Source organism: Dendropsophus ebraccatus, chromosome 2 (assembly GCF_027789765.1).
Source record: "Dendropsophus ebraccatus isolate aDenEbr1 chromosome 2, aDenEbr1.pat, whole genome shotgun sequence".
Taxonomy (NCBI): Eukaryota; Metazoa; Chordata; class Amphibia; order Anura; family Hylidae; genus Dendropsophus; species Dendropsophus ebraccatus.
In genome coordinates, this window is record NC_091455.1 from 53,671,273 (window position 1) to 53,691,636 (window position 20,364).

The 20,364-nt window shown below is 39.8% G+C and overlaps 1 protein-coding gene across 2 annotated transcripts in view; it reads left to right on the top strand.

The window, feature by feature from the left end:
* Positions 1 to 10,786: 10,786 nt before the first annotated feature.
* CA8 (carbonic anhydrase 8) overlaps positions 10,787 to 20,364 on the top strand; it is a 53,062-nt gene continuing 43,484 nt past the window's right edge. The window contains exon 1 of one of the 2 annotated variants that reach the window (XM_069957549.1): positions 10,787 to 11,111. In XM_069957549.1, coding sequence (XP_069813650.1) covers positions 11,036 to 11,111 — 76 coding nt within the window. In that variant the 5' untranslated portion in view covers positions 10,787 to 11,035. The remainder of the gene's footprint in view (positions 11,112 to 20,364) is intronic. The other variant, XM_069957550.1, reaches the window with a different exon arrangement.

The window sequence follows — 20,364 nt, forward strand, 5'->3', positions numbered from 1 at the left end:
TGTAATCTGGAAAAGGTCTGCACTCCGATGAAAAGCGGTGCCTGGGCCAAATAGAGAACATCAAAAAGAAAAAATCCCGGCACTCGCCAACTTCTGCAAAGTGATTTATTTACACGTGCATATACAGACAGGCGGATAAGGACGCGTTTCGGCGTAGAGCCTTTCTCAACAAGCCTATCTCAAACTAAACATGTCACAACTTTATACATATAATGGGCGCTCCAATGTGGCGTCACAGCAGCTGGAATCAATCAGCTTCTTTAGACGTCATCAATGTAGGTCCGGGCCGATGAACAGCTGATAATCCACGTGACCTCATAGTGTAAACAACGGAACTCAGGAAACAGCTGATCGCTGCATCATCTTGTAGGCGTAACTGTTAAGTCAGCAGGACAGGAGGCGTGGACTAGGAGCGTGGATCGGCGGAAAGTTACCACGGAAGATGTAAGTAAATCATGTGACTATATCGATACATCATATGAATCATATAGAAAATAGATATAAGTGGTGACCATGTGAAATAGAATCAAGTGAACCCAAAGCTAAAAACAGCTAGCAATACAATTAACCCAAACGTACAATAAAGTGAGAACTGAGTAGTATATAACACATAAACATCCCGTATTAACCTTCTACTGTCTCGTTATTTTCACTGTTTTCCAAGAGACCTATCTAAAAAGAGAGTAAAAAATTAGCTAAAGACAAGAACAGACAACGGGCTCAGCTGGCTTTTTACAGATCCCCACCAGTGAGTATAAAAAGAGAGACTGGGTTAGAGACTCTAAAAAACTTATTGCATATGAACTACATGCGGTTACGCTAACTGAATACCATAAAGCGGAGCGAATACCACGGGGCTTGAGGAGTCATCTTCGCCCGACTTTTTTCACTGATGACGTAACCTATTGCAAAAGTTTTGAAAAAATACTGAATAAATGCTCACTGGATATTATTCTTTTAACTGTTGATCGTCTGCATACAGCCATAAGTGAAATAAGAGAGAGAATAACATCCACTGAACAGCAATTGGAGGACTCACTTAATGCAGAGGACCTGAGAAAGTTAAAGGAGTCTGTCGATAACCAACTGGAGGGGTACAAGAAAGATCTTGAGACACAGAAACGTGACAAATATCTTCGGGACGCCGAGGACTACCTGGCTAAACGTGTGTACAGATGGCAGGAGCCGTCCGGTGGAGCAAAGCAGTTCTCCGTACCAAGTGGTGGCTACCGTTCCTCAGGATCGAGCAGCGACCAATCCGGACAGGGTGGGAACAAGCGTCCTTTTTTCCGGAAGGGAAGGAGGGGGCGCCCCCCAGGAAAACGAGGAGAGCCGGCCGCCACCACAGACACCGCACCGTTGAGCCAAGCCAGGATGGCGATGGGTCCCTCCAAATCGACCAGAGCCCAGGTAGGCAACAATCAATTGTCATAAACATTTCTTCAAGATCCCTAACCCCTGATCAGTTGACACTCCTACAGAAGGGGCTGTCCTTTAGCCCAGTGGGTCCCTTCAATAGTTTCCAGATGGATATTGACTTACAACGCTTCTTTCGCAATGTGCGACTTAAGTCATATTTCCATAATATTAAGGACATGAGTCACAACATTTCATCTGACCTGGCCAGAGATTGCAATGGACTGTCACCTGACCTTTTTGGTTTGAGGACTAAAAGAACTTTTAACCCGCCAAGGAATGATCATTCCACCGAGATCTTCATTAAATTTGTACGTGAAGAGGTTCATGGTTTATTTGACACCATATCCCATGGCTCACTTCATGTTAGCCCTAACTTATCTAAAAGTGAAAGAGTGGCACTCCGTGAGTTGGCTGACAACCAGGAAATCACAATAAAACCAGCCGATAAAGGCGGATCCATCGTTGTGATGGATACATCTAGTTATGATATAGAGATTGCCCGCCAACTCACTGATGCCATTACTTATGAGAAGCTACCTGGTAATCCTTTGCTTAAAGTCCAATTACTAATTAAGGATATTTTGAAATTGCATGTGGAAAAAGGGACGATTAGTCCTAAAATGGTTAATTTTTTGCAGTCGGACTGCCCTATCACACCTGTGTTGTACATTCTGCCCAAGGTGCACAAGACTCTGATTGATCCTCCGGGAAGACCTATCGTGGCATCGATTAATTCGGTGTTTTCTCCTTTATCTATTTTACTGGACAGAGTCTTGACACCTTGGGTAAAGGGTACTAGATCATACCTGAAGGATACGTCCGAATTTTTACAGGTGATAGGCGGTTTTTCAGATTTGACTGACGTGGACATTCTCGTAACCATTGATGTTGCGAGTCTGTACACGTCGATCGAACACCATAAGGGGCTTGAGGCAGTTAAGTGGCTCCTCGATGAGAGTACATATACGAATGAGGAAAAAAGTTTTTTTCTTGATTTACTTACAGTGGTCCTACATGAAAATTATTTCATGTTTAAAGAGACTTATTATTTACAGAAAAGAGGCTCTGCGATGGGGTCGAACGTGGCCCCCCCCTACGCTAATGCCTATATGGCTCATTTTGAGGAAAAATTTGTATACTGTAATTCTTTGTTCACACAATACGCCAAAATATGGCGCCGATTTATCGACGATGTTTTTTGCGTTTGGGGGGGGCCACCTGAGACCCTTATCGCATTCATGACTCATTTGAATTCCGTTTGGCAGGAGCTACAATTTACACACACTAGTGATTATGTGTCCATCAGTTTTTTGGACGTGACAGTAATTAAAGATGCACGAGGTCACTTTACTACAGACCTATTCCGTAAGCCTACGGATAGGAATAGTATTTTACACTATACTAGCTCCCATCCTCTTTCTGTTAAAAAGTCTATCCCGAGATCACAGATTCAACGGGTCAACCGACTGGTATCTGACCCTGTTGTCCGATTGATGCGCGTGGATGAAATGAAGAGCCGCTTCTGTGATCAGGGATATCCTACACAAATATTAAATGCCAATGCACCGAGACCCCCCAGATCACAACAGGTCCAGACTAAAAGAATCCCTTTTGTACGAGAGTATCACCCTTATAGTATTAAGGTAGACAATATCATTAAAAAACACTGGCACATACTGAGACAGGCACACCCCAAGATAGAGGAGTTCCATGATGTCCCATTAATATGTAACAAACGTGCCCCCAACCTGCACAACACTCTGGTGAGAGCAGACAGTTGTTGCAGCTATGAGAGAGATGACCAAAGAGTTTTAATGCAGAGAAAATTGGGCACTTTTCCCTGCTTAAGATGTGCCCAATGTAATAATGTCCAAAAGGGTAATACGTTTAGCCATCCACTGACAGGCAAGAACTTTCAGATTAAGGGTCAGTTTACGTGTGATAGCAAAAATGTAATTTACATCATTATATGCCCCTGCGGTAAACTCTACGTCGGTGAAACTACTCAATCCATAAAAGACAGAATATCCAAACATAAATCGACCATCAGGTGCGGTAACTGGCTCTTACCTGTCCCCCATCATTTTAAGGAAGCACATCATAACATTGCACAGTTACGCTTTCAGGTCATAGAAAAGGTACAGATACCAAGACGGGGTGGTAACATCAAGAAATTACTACATCGCAGAGAAGCGTTCTGGATCCATACGCTCCAAACGTTGGAGCCTATGGGTCTTAATAGAGATTACGATTTAACTACATTCACTTAGACTATATTTAGCGGTTCTTTTATTTATTTATCTATTTATTGATGTATTTATATGTATTTATATGTATTTATATATACAATATAGTTGTAGTATTTTGTACCATGATTATCCCTAACTTTCTTGTCTTTAGCTAATTTTTTACTCTCTTTTTAGATAGGTCTCTTGGAAAACAGTGAAAATAACGAGACAGTAGAAGGTTAATACGGGATGTTTATGTGTTATATACTACTCAGTTCTCACTTTATTGTACGTTTGGGTTAATTGTATTGCTAGCTGTTTTTAGCTTTGGGTTCACTTGATTCTATTTCACATGGTCACCACTTATATCTATTTTCTATATGATTCATATGATGTATCGATATAGTCACATGATTTACTTACATCTTCCGTGGTAACTTTCCGCCGATCCACGCTCCTAGTCCACGCCTCCTGTCCTGCTGACTTAACAGTTACGCCTACAAGATGATGCAGCGATCAGCTGTTTCCTGAGTTCCGTTGTTTACACTATGAGGTCACGTGGATTATCAGCTGTTCATCGGCCCGGACCTACATTGATGACGTCTAAAGAAGCTGATTGATTCCAGCTGCTGTGACGCCACATTGGAGCGCCCATTATATGTATAAAGTTGTGACATGTTTAGTTTGAGATAGGCTTGTTGAGAAAGGCTCTACGCCGAAACGCGTCCTTATCCGCCTGTCTGTATATGCACGTGTAAATAAATCACTTTGCAGAAGTTGGCGAGTGCCGGGATTTTTTCTTTTTGATGTTCTACTAACTATGGTGGACATGCATATTGGTAGACATAGAGAATAGTGGAGCTACCATCTGGTGGGGTTAATCTGATACCAGTCTGGTACTTGTTGACCTTCCTAGCTATCTATTGTAAAACTAGTATGGGATAGTGGGATAGTTAAAGTAAAAATTAACTGGAAAAATAAATAAAAAATAAACATAACATTACCCATGTCCCACATTACAATTGATCAATTTAGAATTAGTTTATTAGTTTTCTTGCCATTTTTTTTTTTTTTTAAGAAATGTGGGCTTTTTAACAAAAGGGTATGAGGATATCAGCCAAAATTTACCTCTAACCTAAAGTACAATGTGTCACGTGAAAACCCAGAATTGCTTTTATAAGTTAAAGCATCCCAGAACTATAACCACACAAAGTGGGCTAAATCAGATTTTCTTAAAGGGAACCTGTCCTCCCTGCACCCAGGGCGTAAAACAAAGCTGAGTTTACCAGAAATCCAGGTCCAGTCGCCAGAAGGCAGATTTTCTGACTTAAAAAAACTAAACACAGGAATTCCGGCCAATACAAAGTGCTCAATATGTCTGTCAATCACATAACTGCCATCTCTCTGTGATACACAGGAAGTCCTGTTTTCTGACTGTTTCCTGTTTTTTGAGAAAAAAAAAGTCAGAAAACAGGAAGTGCCATGTTTTCCATGATAACTAAAAATAAAATAATGAATGTAAATTTCAAACTTATTTTATATAACATCTACTGCTGATTTAGATTTCGAAATTATAACGACAGTGACACTTATTGGCCAGTTCCGGAAAGGGTTAAAAGACCCTATAGAAACCACCATGCCTGCCTCGAAATTGTGCTTTGCACCATTTAAGACTGTAGTTTTGCAATAATTACTATTGATGTCTTGTTATGGTTATCACTATCATTAAAGTGCTTTTCTGTTGTGATCCCATTAGGCTTAGAGTCACACCTATATTTAGATACAGTGCATTCCTATAGGTGAGATAATTATGTAGGATGGGAAGCTCATCCCACTTTTGTTACTATAGATTATTAGTGCTCATTGATTTCCAATAACAAAAGCCCTAGCACTGGTTGTGGTATGTATGTGGCTATTTTAACCCCTTAGTAAAAATATCAGCACAAGTGAATGGATCATCTAAGAAATCATTTTTTCTATATTCTATTTTCTGATGTTTATTCGGATGTTATTGTTTATGTTGGATTTTTTAGAGAGGTAGAGAGGTGCAAGCTCTAAAGACATAAACATCATCTGTACAGGACAGGAAGTTACAGGTTATTATTAGGCCTAGTGGGTGGAACGAAAACTGCAGAATTTCAGGATTACTTTATAATATAAATAGTAGTCGAAAGGAAAAACATCACTAATAGTTCTTAAAAATTTCACATAATGGTAAAGGCTAATGATAGGTAAATTTAGATACACAAAACCTTAGTAAAAATAGCCATGATTACATAGGATGGCATATTATACCCCATAGCAGTACCTTGAGTTTAGAAACACAGAATCCCTAAAAGTTGTTGGTAAGGACTATCTCTAGTAGGTCCAAGAAAACATATCTGGCCAGGTTAGGCTACGTTCACATTAGCGTTTGACCATCGGGCACCATTCCGTCTACCTTTTCCATTTTAGAGTAAGCAAAAGGGAAACTGTCGGATCCGTCAAAATCCCCATAGATTCCCATGATATATTAGTGTGCTCCGTTTGCCCTAATTGTGCTCCGTTTGCATGCAATCCATTCAAGATCCGTTCTTTTGAACGGAAGAAAAAATATTGTTTGCAGTATTTTTCTTTCCGCTTAAAAAAACGGATCACAAACGGAAAGTGCACTTCCGTTTTTCTTTTTACATTGTAGTCAATGAGGACGGATCTAAAACGGAAGGTATTTCTGTTCACATCCGTTTTTTTCATCCATTTTTGCACTGAGCATGCGCAGAAGCAGCAAGAAACCAAAGAAGAAAAATAAACTGATAGAAAAACGTATGCTGACTTCCCCAGTGTCGCTCAGATGTCGCTGATTGCTTAGGGTTGGGTTGGCAAGTAGGCAGGGACAGTCTTAGAAGACCTAGTGCTGGGCTCACTCTGTCTTCTCCTGAATTCCATCCAGGTTCCAGGCTCTAGCCACAGCCCAGATGACTAGTTCTCGGCTGTCCCCGTGCCTCGCGGGCAGGATTAAAACGCATTTTACCTGACAAAAAGCCTATGGAGCCTAGAACCCCATACACCATAGGAGACCTGGTTGTGAGGTGCGTGCAGCCGTTCTGGGAGTCCAACCAGCACAAATGTGCCAATTGATTCTCTTTAACCCCTTAGGGACCCATGACGTATCTGATACGTCATAGTGCCGCGGGGGGTGTTCACAGCGGGGTCCTGCCGGGACCCCGCTCTGAACGGCGCTGATCCCGGCTGACACGTGCAGCCGGGGATCGCCTCTATTAGCCGGCGTGGGTCCCGTTGCCGCGCCGCCTAATTAAGCCTCTAAGTGCAGCTGTCAAACCTGACAGCTGCACTTAGATGCTTAGATCCACACATCCCTGGTGTCTAGTGGGATGGATCTCCCCCCTAGACGGGGGGAGATCCGTTCTTCTGCCCGTGCCGGGCCTCAGCGTCGGAATGACGCTGATCCCGGCTCGGCAATAGATTGCTATGGCCTACAGCAGGCCATAGCAATCTATGACCGATCTGATCGATCTTTGCTGTGTATGTACACAGCATTGATCTCTAGGAGAGATCAGTGCTGTCTATATACAAGTCCCCCAGGGGGACTTCTAGTTAAAGTAAAAATAAAAGTAAAAATGTTTTTTTATTAATAAAAAAATCCCCTCCCCCATTAAAAGTCCAAATCACCCCCCTTTTCCCATTTTATAAATATAAATAAATAAACAAATAAATAAACATATTTAGTATCACCGCGTGCGTAATCGCCCGAACTATTAATTAATCCCATTCCTGATATCGCACGGTAAACGGCGTCAGCTCAAAAAAATTCCAAAGTGCAAAATTGAGCATTTTTGGTCACATCAAATCCAGAAAAATTTTAATAAAAAGTGATCAAAAAGACGTATATGCACAGTCAAGGTACTGATAAAAAGTACATGTCATGGCGCAAAAAATGACACCTCAAACAGCTCCATAGACCAAAGGATAAAAGCGTTATAAGCATGGGAATAGATCGATTTTAAGGAACATATATTTGTTAACAATGGTTTGAATTTTTTAAAAGCCATCAGATAAAATAAAAGTTATACATGTTATATATCGTTGTAATCGTAACGACTTGAGGAATATGCGTAATAAGTCATTTTTACCATAGGGCGAACAGTGTAAATGCAAAACTCCCACAAATCAAAACAAATTCCTTTTTTTTTCCATTTAACAAATGATTTTTTTCCAGTTTTGCAGCATATGCTATGGAAAAATAATGCCTGCCATTGCAAAGTACAATTTGTTTTGCAAAAAATAAGGATTCATTTGGGACTCTAGGTAAAAAAATGCAAGCGCTATGGCCTTTTAAACATAAAGTGGAAAAAGCAAAAGTGCAAAAATGAAAATTGGCTTTGACCTTAAGGGGTTAAGGAAGAAATACAATTCCCAACTTCAGAAAAAAATATATGTGCTGCTATGAAAACTTACTAACAATGTCCTGTGATTACAGCAGCCTCAGCACTTTTGACAATGCAGTATTTTCTCTGTGAGAGAGGTGCTCAGGCTGTAGAAACAGTCACCATTCTTTAAAAAAAAGTAGTCAACAACTGAATTAGGAGGAAGGAAAGGTATGCAGCACAACTGGCAATAGTTTAAAGGGGTATTCTCCTCTCAAACATAACTTTTCATATGCTGCTGCACATGGTGAGACTAACAATTCATTCCATACATTATTATCAGTCTCCTTCCCCCAGGTCTTAGCTGCTGCTTTCTGCAGAAGACACAAAAAACAGTGTGTGAGCTTTTCTTTCCATCTACTCTTCTCCCCTCCTTTCTGAGGTGGATGATGTAAACAAATCCCTATCTGCAACTTTGAAGCAATTTTATAATGCCAGTAGGATTGATCACAGTAAAATCATCAACAACTCTACCTCAGATTAACCCTCCCAACATTACGAATAAACTGCAAAGTTGCAGATACAGCTGACCAGGGACTTGTTTACATAAGCCGTCTTGGAAGGGGGGGGGGGGGAGACAGAGAGGAAAGCTCACACACTGTTTTTTTTGTCTTCAGTAAAAGAAGCAGCTAAGAACTGTGGGATGGAGACTGAATAGATAATAACAAGCATGGCATAAATTGTTAGTCACCACGGGCAACAACATATAAAAAAAATAAGTTTGAGTGGAATACCCATTTAAAGGAAAATGCTTCATTTAGGTACTATATGTTTATACAAATCATTTTTTTTAAATAAATCACTCATCTTTATTGTATCCTTTTGTCTTGCCTGCAAAAGCATTGAATGAAAAATATATTTAAGAAGTATGCTTTTAGGTTTCTCTGTATTTTCTTCTATGTATCTAGGTATGTATATTAATAGATACATGTATAAGCTAAATGTGGTTTATTGTTTTAAATATTGATATTTACATCAAAGCTCTTAGAATATGGCATGTGATAATCTGCCATGTATCAACACCAGAACTGTCAGTCCAGACGTGAAGACAGTGACTGATCAGAATGAATATTCTAGAAGGTTTCAGTTATTATAAAAGAACATTTAGTAGCAGATTGTGTTTAATTTTTGTTCATAGCTTAAAGCGTAACTGTCATTTCAGGGCCATTTTTTTAAAACATTAAATATCAACAGTTCAAGTGATTTTAAGAAACTCTGTAATAGGTTTTATAAACCAAAAGAGTTTCCTTCTGGACTGAAAAAGCAATCTCCCAGCCTCCCCCCCTCACTTCAGAAGAAGCAGGATTTCTGTCTCCATTATGTGGCTATGGAGAGGGGAGGGGCTGTTAGGAGTGACTGAGCACGGAGCAGTCCTGCACAGCACAACACCCTGCAATCTTCTCTCAGTAAGTTCCTAGATAAGCACTGACCTTTCTGACCCCAGAATCCTGCGTTTTAGATGCCCAGACTGTCTACAAACAGATGACCTTCATGTCACCTCTTCCTGCTCCCTCATCTCCCTCGGCCCCTCCCCCCTCCATAAGTATAGAATGGGAGAGTAGAACCCGTCTTCACTGGCTTCTCTGTAATGAAGACGTGTTTGCCTGATAATGCACAGATAAGAAGTCAGGGGGGGAGGCTGGGAAATGGCTTCTTGAGTACAGAAGGAGGCTTTTTTGGCTGATAAAACCTATTACAGAGTTTCTTAAAATCGCTTATACTACTGATTTCGGCAATAAAAAAAAAAACATGACAGTTACGCTTTAAACCTCAAAGATTCTCCACCCTTGCAAGTTAGTTTTGTATACTTTTAGGCTATGTTCAGACGCAGTATTAGACCGGCCGTTCCGTGCCTCGGCCGGGTCACGGAAAGGCCGGTCTCTGAAAAGATCATCCCGGCCAGTACTGCAGTACCAGCCGGATGATCTTTAGCCCCGCAGCACACTATGGAGCTTGCAGACGCAGCCGCTCACTCCACACTGTGCACTGACATGGGTTTCTGCGGCCGCTATTCAATGAATAGCGGCCGCAGAAAACTGACATGTCAGTTGTTTGTGGCGCCGCTAGGGATCCCGTCCAAAGCGTATACTATGTGTATACGCTCTGTCCGGGATTCCACAGCCGGCAAGGTAACGTATATTTTTGTAATAATCACGGCCGTTCTACAACGGCCGTGGTTTTACGAAAATATACGTTGTGTGAACATAGCCTTATATAGTTTTTCAGATAATCTAGAATATCTGATAATCCAGAATGAGCCTTGTCCCATTGATGACAGATTCAAGAAATATCACTGTACCTACATAGATGCCTACAACAATCTGTAATGAATGTTCATTGCATATATAGTCAAATTTGTACTTATTATCGTAAATGTAGCATTTGGGAGCTAAAGTTTAAAATTCGTCATATTTCAGATTTAAAGAAGTGCATACTGTTAGTTTTATGAAAGCTCAGCAGTATTTATAATGTTTATTATACAGACTTGCAGACACTTTGAACTACTGTAAGCATATGGCGTGAAGTGTGAGCCTTGCACCTAGCAACTCCTGTGCACTGATTCCAGCATGAACAGCGTTCCAGCCCTTCCACACTTCTCTTCCTACCATTGTGGCTGAAGTGATAAATCTCCTTCTCCTTAATGACAGGTCTTGTGCAATTAAAGTGACCCCCCCCCCCCCCTCAGTTCTGCAGATTATCTGGTGTTTCTTCAGCAAACTCCTGTGCTGGCACCACCTACATCCAAGATACCTCCGGGCAATCACCTAAAGCTGCCTGGTAGAAGTCCCTGCCCTGAATCTATCTCATAATTGCAGTGATTGGAAACTCGCCTCCTCCCCTTGGCTGCACAGGCAGAAGTGACAGTGCTCTGTGGCTGCGAGGAGAGAGGACCTAAGTATGATCTGTTTATGTCCCACTTAACACTGAAGTCTTGTTCTGCTGAGGACACACTACAGGACAGAGATGGCTGACAGACACTACATAGACAACTCTGAGCTGCAAGGAGACAGAGAGAAACAGGAGTGGGGCTATGTGGAAGGTGAGTCCTCCCTTCATTTTATCATAGACTATATGAATGCTAAACTTTTCCTGCTCACAAGGGATCTTTATATAGGATTCTTCACGACTTACAGACTTCTCACCAATCACAAGGACGATTAAATATTTACTCAGTACTGGAGCACTCGCCTAACAACATCATATGCAGAGATATCTTGTGAATAGTAGAAACATGATTTTTCCAATCATAGAAAATATAGAAACAATTACATATTTGCATTGCTGGGAAATTCTTACTTGATAATTTTATGCAATAGGCTGATAGTATTAGTATGTTTCCATGCAAAAGTTTGTGCGATTGAAAAATTTATTCCATAAAATAGAGTTGTTTTTGCCTGAATGTATGTAGATCTCTTCAAACTCCATTCAGTTGAAGCTGATGGTAAATATTTCAGCCATAGTCTTTTCATCTATTTTGCTTCTGTTTTTTTTTTTTAGACAAAGTTAGGAGTGGACTTGAAGCCAAATATTTGTCTTTAGCTCAAAACATAGTATTGAAAACTTCAGTGTTATTCAAAATAGTAAATTAATAAATTCAAAATATTCAATATTCAAAATAAATAAATAAATGCTGGGAAGCATAAGATTAACTTCTAGATGGTAAAATCATTGACTATTGAAACTTGAATCTGAAAAAAAAAAAAAAAGTATTAGCGGTGTTGTATAATGAAAAGTGTCAGTTCCAGTATCCCTATAACAAAATATTCGTGTCGAGGTAACTTGGATTATTTGAGCTCCTGGCGCATGTCCTGCCAGCTTGCACCATCCAACTGAGGGATCTGCTTTGGCAGTTGTTACTGTCACTTTATAAATCTTTTAACATGTCACATAGACATTTCAAAAGTTCTGATTGGTTAGGGTCTGGGTGTTTTGTTTACCACTAACTGCTAGATGGAGCTGGAGGAAGCCTATGGCTGACCACGTCATTCTTTGGCTTGCTGATCTCTCTGTCTCATTGGGGAAATCAGGTTCTATAGTTGGTGAATGGAGCCAATAACCCCCTGCAAGGATTTGGGTAGAGTAATGAGTGGGGTGGGGGGTGTAGTGGGGGGTTGGGGTGGGCGGATTAGTTCAAACACTTGCCTCTCCCAACTCTATCTGAACTCCCAGACCCTGACTGATCAAAACTTTTGACATGTCTGTGACAAGTTTTTTTTAACGTGACAGTAATACCTTAATTACTTTCTGGTTTCATATATATATATATATATATATATATATATATATATATATATATATATATATAGTATGTGTGTATATATATATATATAGAGAATTTCACATCCCATTGATACTAGGTGAAAGTCACTGTCCACATACATATAAATGCAAAAATTGGTAATGATTCTGAATGTTTACCGCAAGTATAATTGAATGTGAATCTATCTACTCCATTCATCTGGAATAAACACTTGGGAGAAAAATTTTAACACCGTGTATGTATTTTGTTGTTTGCCCAAGGGAGCACATGCACCTAAAGTTTTTTCTTCCAAAATCTGCATAGGATCCATCAGGTAAGAGAGGGATACATTTCTACTGCTGAAGCTAATCCCTGGGGCATAAAAAAACAAAACAAAACAATTGGATGTCAGAGCGCTGCACCACAACCAGGATGTGTGATCCCAGGCATTTAGTGTGACTTTTAAACTTAAGCATTTAATAGATTCAAAATATTTGCTTTGTCTATTTAACTAGTTTGGCACAGGAGGGGTTAAAAACCAGTTGCACCACTTTCGCTTTTAATAATACTTTATTGTTTGAAAGTAAAAATAACTGGTAAATCTTTAGGAAACACAATCATGTGACATCAATGTGGCGGTTCTCAATGACTAATTAGAAAGAAATATCACATGTTCGTGGCTTTGTGGCTCCTTCATTGGATGGAAGTTGTACCGTGTGGATGTAACCACAAGATATTACAACATTGTCAGTAATGGTTCAAAGGTGTTGTCTCATAAAAACATCCCCTGTCCATACACATGAATAGGGCGTATCAGCATGATAGAGGGGGTTTCCAGTCTAAGACCCCCCTCTATAAGCCAAAACAGAGAGCCACTTGACAAGCGCGGCTCCCGTCTTGGCAGACTCATGCTGTCCTTATATTACAAGAACAGTCATTAATTTGAATAACTACCATGTAAGACTACAATAGAGATGCCTGCCAGCCTTTGGCTGTCTTTGGCGAAATCATCTGTTTGCCAACGGGTGCTGGGATCTGATCACCATAGTGGTTGCATTGTAATAGTGATTCTTTCTGATGGGACGACTACTTTACAGGGGTAGTCTGGAGGATAAAAAAAATGTTTTTAAACCAACTGATGTCAGAAAGTTATAGAGGTTTGTAAATGACTTCTATTAAAAAAAAAAAAAAAAAAACACGCCTCAAGCCTTCCAGTACTTATCAGCTGCAGGAAAGTGGTTTATTTTTTCCAGTCTGACATGGTGCTCCCTGCTGCCACCTCTGTCCTTGACTCTGTACAGTTCCTGACACAGCCAGTGGAGGCAGCAGAGAGCACCATGACAGACTGTAAAGAAAACTCCACTTCCTGCAGGACATACATCAGTAGATGAGTACTGGAAGGCTTGAGTTTTTCTTTTTTTAAAGAAAAAATACCCATCTTTAGAAAACTAAAGAAGCTATGCTTATCTCTCTGGACTCCCCTGGTATCCTCCTGTCTGTTTCCCCCGCTGAATAATCTCATCTCCACTTCCAAAACAGATTCATCTTAGTGGTGGCAGCTTGTTCAGTCAATCAATGACGGAGACAGGATAGCGCCACGCTCAGTGATTGGCTGTCACTGCTGAGACAAGTCCATCTCTAGACTGGAGATGGGATCATTCAGTGGTGGACACAGAGAGGAGGATACCAGGGAAGTAAGGACTGGTAAGCATAGCTTCTTTATTGATTTTATGGACTTGAAACAGTATATGTTCCCTCATTGGATAACCCCTTTAAGGTACTTTTTATATACATGTGTGTCTAAGGCTAAGGCTCTGCACTATATGTTCTATACAATTTACTTACGTTATCTGCTCTCGGAACAAGTGTCCTACAATTTACAGAGACAGTTTAATCCAGTATATAATCTGAGCATGCTCCATCTCTAAGAGCCAGTGTCACTTGCCAGGTGGCATCATAGATACCTGACGGTGTCCCTGACAATGCAAGGTACCACAGGTTTGCAGCACTGGACAGGAGTTTTGAATATTGTAGCTGTGCTACAGTATGCTGAATGACGTGCACCTGATGAGGATCTGGGGGTCGGTCCAATCATGTTCTGGACCGGACCCCTGACCCTCCCATCTATACGACTCCTAGTTCCCTTTACCCTTGCTGGCTATTAGACTAGTGTTACTAGCAAGCAAGCATCTTCTATATCTTTGCATTTTTACCTTGCTTTCCTGACCTTGGGACCTTACCTTCTTTCCCTTACTACTGTTCTGGTTTCTGCTTTTGTGCTATGTTGTCCGTTTGGTTTGACCCCAGCCTGTATGACTATCCCTTTGTGTTTGTCTGTCTTGCCTCTGTTCTGCATTATCACCTTAGTCTCAGGTAAGGGACCGTCACCTTGGTTGTCCACAGCTGCCTTGGGCTGTTTGAGGAAAATAGGCAGGGTCAGCTGGGTGGGACCAAACAAGGGATCACTGTTTGTGTCATCTCCTTGTTCCTTGTTCAATTGTATCCCACCAATGGTCCTGACAGTATGTTTAGCAGCTGGTGGGCCGGTGTAGTGTTGCATTGAGGGGCAGGGTAACCCCACCAGTGCACAAAACTTAACTTGCATGTTCATGTTTCTTAACATTTCTTAATGATGCAACAGAGAAGAATAAGGAGGGTGGCATAGTGATCCCTGTCACCGAGGCCAAATGGCCAGTCTCTCAATGCCAAATGGTTAGTATGGGCTACCCCACTGACAGATTCCCTTCAATGTGTCAAAAGTTTTGATTGCTCAGGGTCTGGCCATCAGATCTTTTTCAAAGCAGCAAGGACACTTGAATTCAAAACAAAATTGATTGTACAACTTGTTTCACGATAAGTCACATGGTTTCCTAGCTGTATGTGAGAATATTAAAAGAACTTGGTACCAGGATCAAACCATAGCACCACCAGTTAATAATATTGTAAAAACCCTTATCACTCAGCCATATCTTTAATAGGCTTTTCCCTATTTTAATATTCCATGTGGCTCAGCACCATCTGTTGGATCTGAAAGTAGTTCACAATTACAATTACATTTGCAACATAAAATTTTACATTTTCAGATGCTCTTTTGCAATAAACTGAAAACCTTTTCCGCAGCAGTACATGCTGACATGTTGTCAATTTTTAGTAGACTGCTAAGGTGCAACAGCATGGCAGTGAAAAAAATTCCTTTTTATGAGAACCAACCATCACTTTTTCACCTCTTAAATTATTTTTAGGGAAATGAGCACGTCATCTTGACAATACTAGTAGTTTCCTTTTTCTGCATTTGTAATTTGATTTGTTGGGGTTCTTAGACACCTGGTGTAATATTTGTGCAAACCCGAACTTTAGGCAAGTTGCCTTATCTTTATTGTATAATGATGGTCTTGAGATAATGTTAACTAATAAAGTTTATTTATACAAATGAGTCGTAATGAAAAAAGGGATATTAACCATAATTCCACATGGCCCATTTTCAGTTGGAAAATATTTTTGAATTTCACAGTCTGTATCCCCAATCAGTTTAACACACATACACACATATTCACCCAGTATGGTGTTACTGCGTTCCCCCAGCTTCCTGGCGCACAAGTGACGGGGGTGGTTTGGGAGCCATACAATGGAGGCAGATGGTGCTTCTGCCTTTAGCAGCATGTAGCAATTTAATGCAGAGAGCATTGATCAATTCAGTAGATAGGTACAGCATTGATCTTTATGAGCAATCATGGTAGTGCTCATAGTATTGCTCATAGTCCCTGGGGGGACTACAAAAAATGTATTTAATGTATAAAAAAAATCCCATCCCATAATAAAAGTTGAACTTCCCCGCCGTTTTCATATTTTTAAAATAATAGTACAGCATGATACGCATGAATAACGTGACGCTCTACGGACGCACATTGGAATCATGTGTGTAACGTTGCGCAAGAAATACGAACGAAATGTGTGAAAAAGCGTTCGTAAATATTTTTACTGCGTCGAGTGGCATTATACTGCGATTTTGGGGTGTTGGGTGCACCCAGGCATGCTCCCCCTAATGTCCCAGTGTCATTCCGGAGGTGTTTGCATCATTTAGGGAGGTTTCATGGGGGACTTGGTGACCTCCAAGTGGTCAAATTAGGATTTTCAAGTGCCGAGAATTTTTTTCCCATAGACTATAATGGGATTGAATATTTGTTCGAATAGTCGAAACTCGGTGCCTATTCGATTCGAATTCTCGAAAGTCGAATCTTTCACTACTTGCTCATCTCTAGTTATAAGAATAAGAATAGAGCAATTTTAAGTTTTCATTTTCTTGCTACTGTTAGTTATATCAATTTATATAAGATTATATAAATTGAGTTTCATTGTAATCGTTCTGTAAAAATGAAAATTGGACTGGTCATCAAGGGGTAAAATAGTTTTTAATACAAATAAAAAACAGGAAATAATTACACTATACTCATATTAATGCTTGTTAAATCTTGAGAATACATTGTACATTTTCCAGTTGCTGTGTCAGGCATAATTGTTCTTTATGGAATGATATCTTTACACTTGACTCTTGATCCTAGGGAGTGAAAATAAATAGAACAATATGTTGGCGCACACTGATAATACTATCACAGGCATAAGCAGTGCCAGGGATTTATTTTCTCATGTTATTCTCCATGGTATCAGGGACCCTGTTAATTATTTACTATCCCATGTACATTGTGGTCACTGACAACTAGGTGGCAACTATCAATGCATCTTCTTCTTTAAAATAATCAAAGGTTACATAGAAATCCTTTTTAATCGTAATCTGCATCAATTTTTATATGGAGGATAATATAGATGTGGTGTCTTATCTGTCATGTCTCTTAGCAATATTCTTGCCCTTATTTGTCTGTATTAGATGGGCTAAAGTTCACACTGCTTTTTTGCATCCCTTTTACTGTATCGGCTTTGAATTTTTAATTTTAACGTACAGAAAAAACGGGGTCAGACACATTTATATATATTTAATATTTATTTATATTAAATAAAAAAATGGATCCATTTCACAGTTTTTTCTTTTTTATAATGTAAGTAAATAGAAAATGGATTCTGGCGCATGGCATACAACTGCATGCATTTTTACCATTAGTTTTTTAATCCTTTTTCCCCATAAAACGGATACATTAAACAAGGGGTAGGGAACCTTGGCTCTCCAGCTGTTGCAAAACTACAATTCCCATCATGCCTGGACAGCCAAAGCTAGAGCTGTGGCTGCCCAGGCATGATGGGAGTTGTAATTTTGCAAGAGCTGGAGAGCCAAGGTTCCCTGCCCCTGCATTAACGGACAGCATGAACGCAGTGTGAACCTAGCCTTAGGGTATGTTCACACTGAGCAAATACGGCGAAATCCCGCCTGCCTCAGTGTCAAACAGTGTGTCTATGGGAGGGCTATGTAAAGTTGGTGATCTCATGTCACATAAACTGTCGTTTCCTGCTGCAGCGGTGGGACAGACTGGAGCAGCAGGTGTCGGCAGGTTGTGACATGACATCACCAAATTTACAAGGACCTGAACACGCCATGCTGTAGTAAGTGCAGGGAAAATGCACTATACTGTAGGTGTGTTTCCTATGATAAGTGTCTATTAATAATTTTCATAACTTTTGTTGGGCAATAACATACAGTATCTTAAAATTATTTTGCCCAGACTTCCCCTTTAATAAAGCACAACCAATTATTGAGCTTTAGGGTACACAAGTGGAAAAAAGAGGACGCATGTTGAAGGGTACCTAAGGGCTTAAGAGGCCTTAGGGCCATATTACACGGGACGGTTCGATCGTTCGGATATAAACGATAATCGCTTTGTGTAATAGCAGGCAACGATTAAACAACCAACGAGAAATCATTGATCATTTAACAGAATCTGGACCTATTTTCATCATTGATCGTTTACAAATCATTCGAACACTGTTGGTGTAATAACACGTAGTTCAGTCGTTCCCTGGTCTATCAGCCAGGAAAAGACGAGTGCAAGAACGACCATAAGTAACGATCATCGTCCTGTGTAATAGGGTGAATGCTTTAAGATAGTTCGTCATAGCAGTAGTTTGACATACTGTAGTTTATCGTTAATCGACAAAAAATCACCCTTAGACTGCCTGATGTCTACAAATAATGTAAGTGGTACAAGTTTTTATTTCATGTTTAAATTAAGTTGGTATAGAATTAAATTCAGTTACATACTATTCTTAAACGAGTACTCCACATAGTACACTTAAATGGGTACTCTAGAGAAAAAATATTCAATTTCAACTGTTTATAAAAAGTTATACAGACTTGTAGTTTCAGTACCTATCAGCTGCTGCATATCCTGCAGGAAGTGGTGTTTTCTTTCTAGTCTGACACAGTGTTCTCTGATGCCATCTCTGGCTGTGTCAGGAACTGTACAGAGCAGTAGCAAATTCTCATACACATAGATACATACACCTTTAACATAAATTTTTAACGTTTTACAAAAAATCAGCATGTCATATTTATTAAGCAGTTTACCACTTTTTGCATTTTTCCCTCACAGTCCACAGATTTTAGTTTGAAAACAGGTCTAACGGTTTATATTTTTTTCATTTTATAAATTCTTAAAAAAAAAAAAAAAAACAAAAAAAAACCTACTGCTCTGGACAGTTCTTGTCATGGACAGAGGTGGCAGCAGAGAGCACTGTGTCAGACTGGAGAGAATACATCACTTCCTGCAGGACATACAGCAGCTGTTTAAATTGACATTGTATGGTTTCTGTGGGTATTATCACTCATTAGGTCTCCATGTAACAGAGGTATTATGGGGTCCCTCTCTTTACACTCCCTACACTACAATAGGCATATATAAACCAGAAAATCTTAAATCACTTGACCCTGAACCACTGAACTCCTTCTTTTTATTGGTATGAATGAAATTTCTCTCTTGAAGACAGCAGCTTTATAGCTTTTGTAGTGGGACAGGTTGAAGTCTTGCCAAAATAGAAGTTAAATAGTCAAACATGAAATATGACAGCTCACAACATGAAAGATGTGTCAATTTAAATTTATTATCATGGTGACTGCTCTGTCTAGACTGAGTCATCTTATGTTGACTTACTGTACTGGGATAGCCAGATAGTACAAATCACTGAACTGCACATTTTACTCTTTCATCTGACATTTATAGAAACACCTTGTGGAAAAACTGATCTAAACACTTTCTGCTTTTGGGATATGTTTTATATGTTTTAGATTGTGGCGCATTATATAAAAATTATATAATAAAGACATTGAGTTGAAAATGATGTTAGCACATGCCATATTTATGAAGCAGTTTATGGCTTTTTGTTGCATGTTTTCCTTTACAACTCACCGATTTCAGTTTGAAAACAGAGTTTAAGGCTGGGCTCACACTGCTTTTTTTTATATCAGTTGTTTGCAAAAAAAAGATGTATTTATGTGTATCTGTTTTGATATGTTTTTCCTGTTGACTTCCATTATATATATATATATATATATATATATATATATATATAAATAACTAATCAAAACACATCCTTTTTTTAGCGTACAGGAAAACGTGGTCAACCACAGAAAGACAGGAATGCATTTTGATCCGTTTTGGAAGTGAAGACTGTTTTATAATGCCCTCCATGCTACTGCTGTTTCTTGGGATTTGTTCCTACAATGTTTTTGAGGTGAAAATATAGTCATATTTTGATAATTACTGTCTTAAAAAATGATCATGATTATCATGATTTACTGCTGTAAATACGGCTGTACTTTCACCTAAGGAAAAAAAAAACATTGTGTGAACAAATCTCAAGAAACAGCAGTAGCATGGAGGGCATGTCTCAGCTGTAAATGACTCACTAAAGGTCCCCTTTTTGTCTTTTGTGGTGGTTTCGACTGTTGGTGTAAAGTGTGTGGGGCTCTCCCAACTGATGGAGGGGTTTCGACGTGAGGAAAATCTCCCCGACCCCTTTTTTCTTGGAGAGATAAGCCGCAGCCAGAGTTCTCCCGATTAACCCTTCCCTTGAAAGTGTTGAGCATTCCCGTGTATGGGGAGGATGGGGG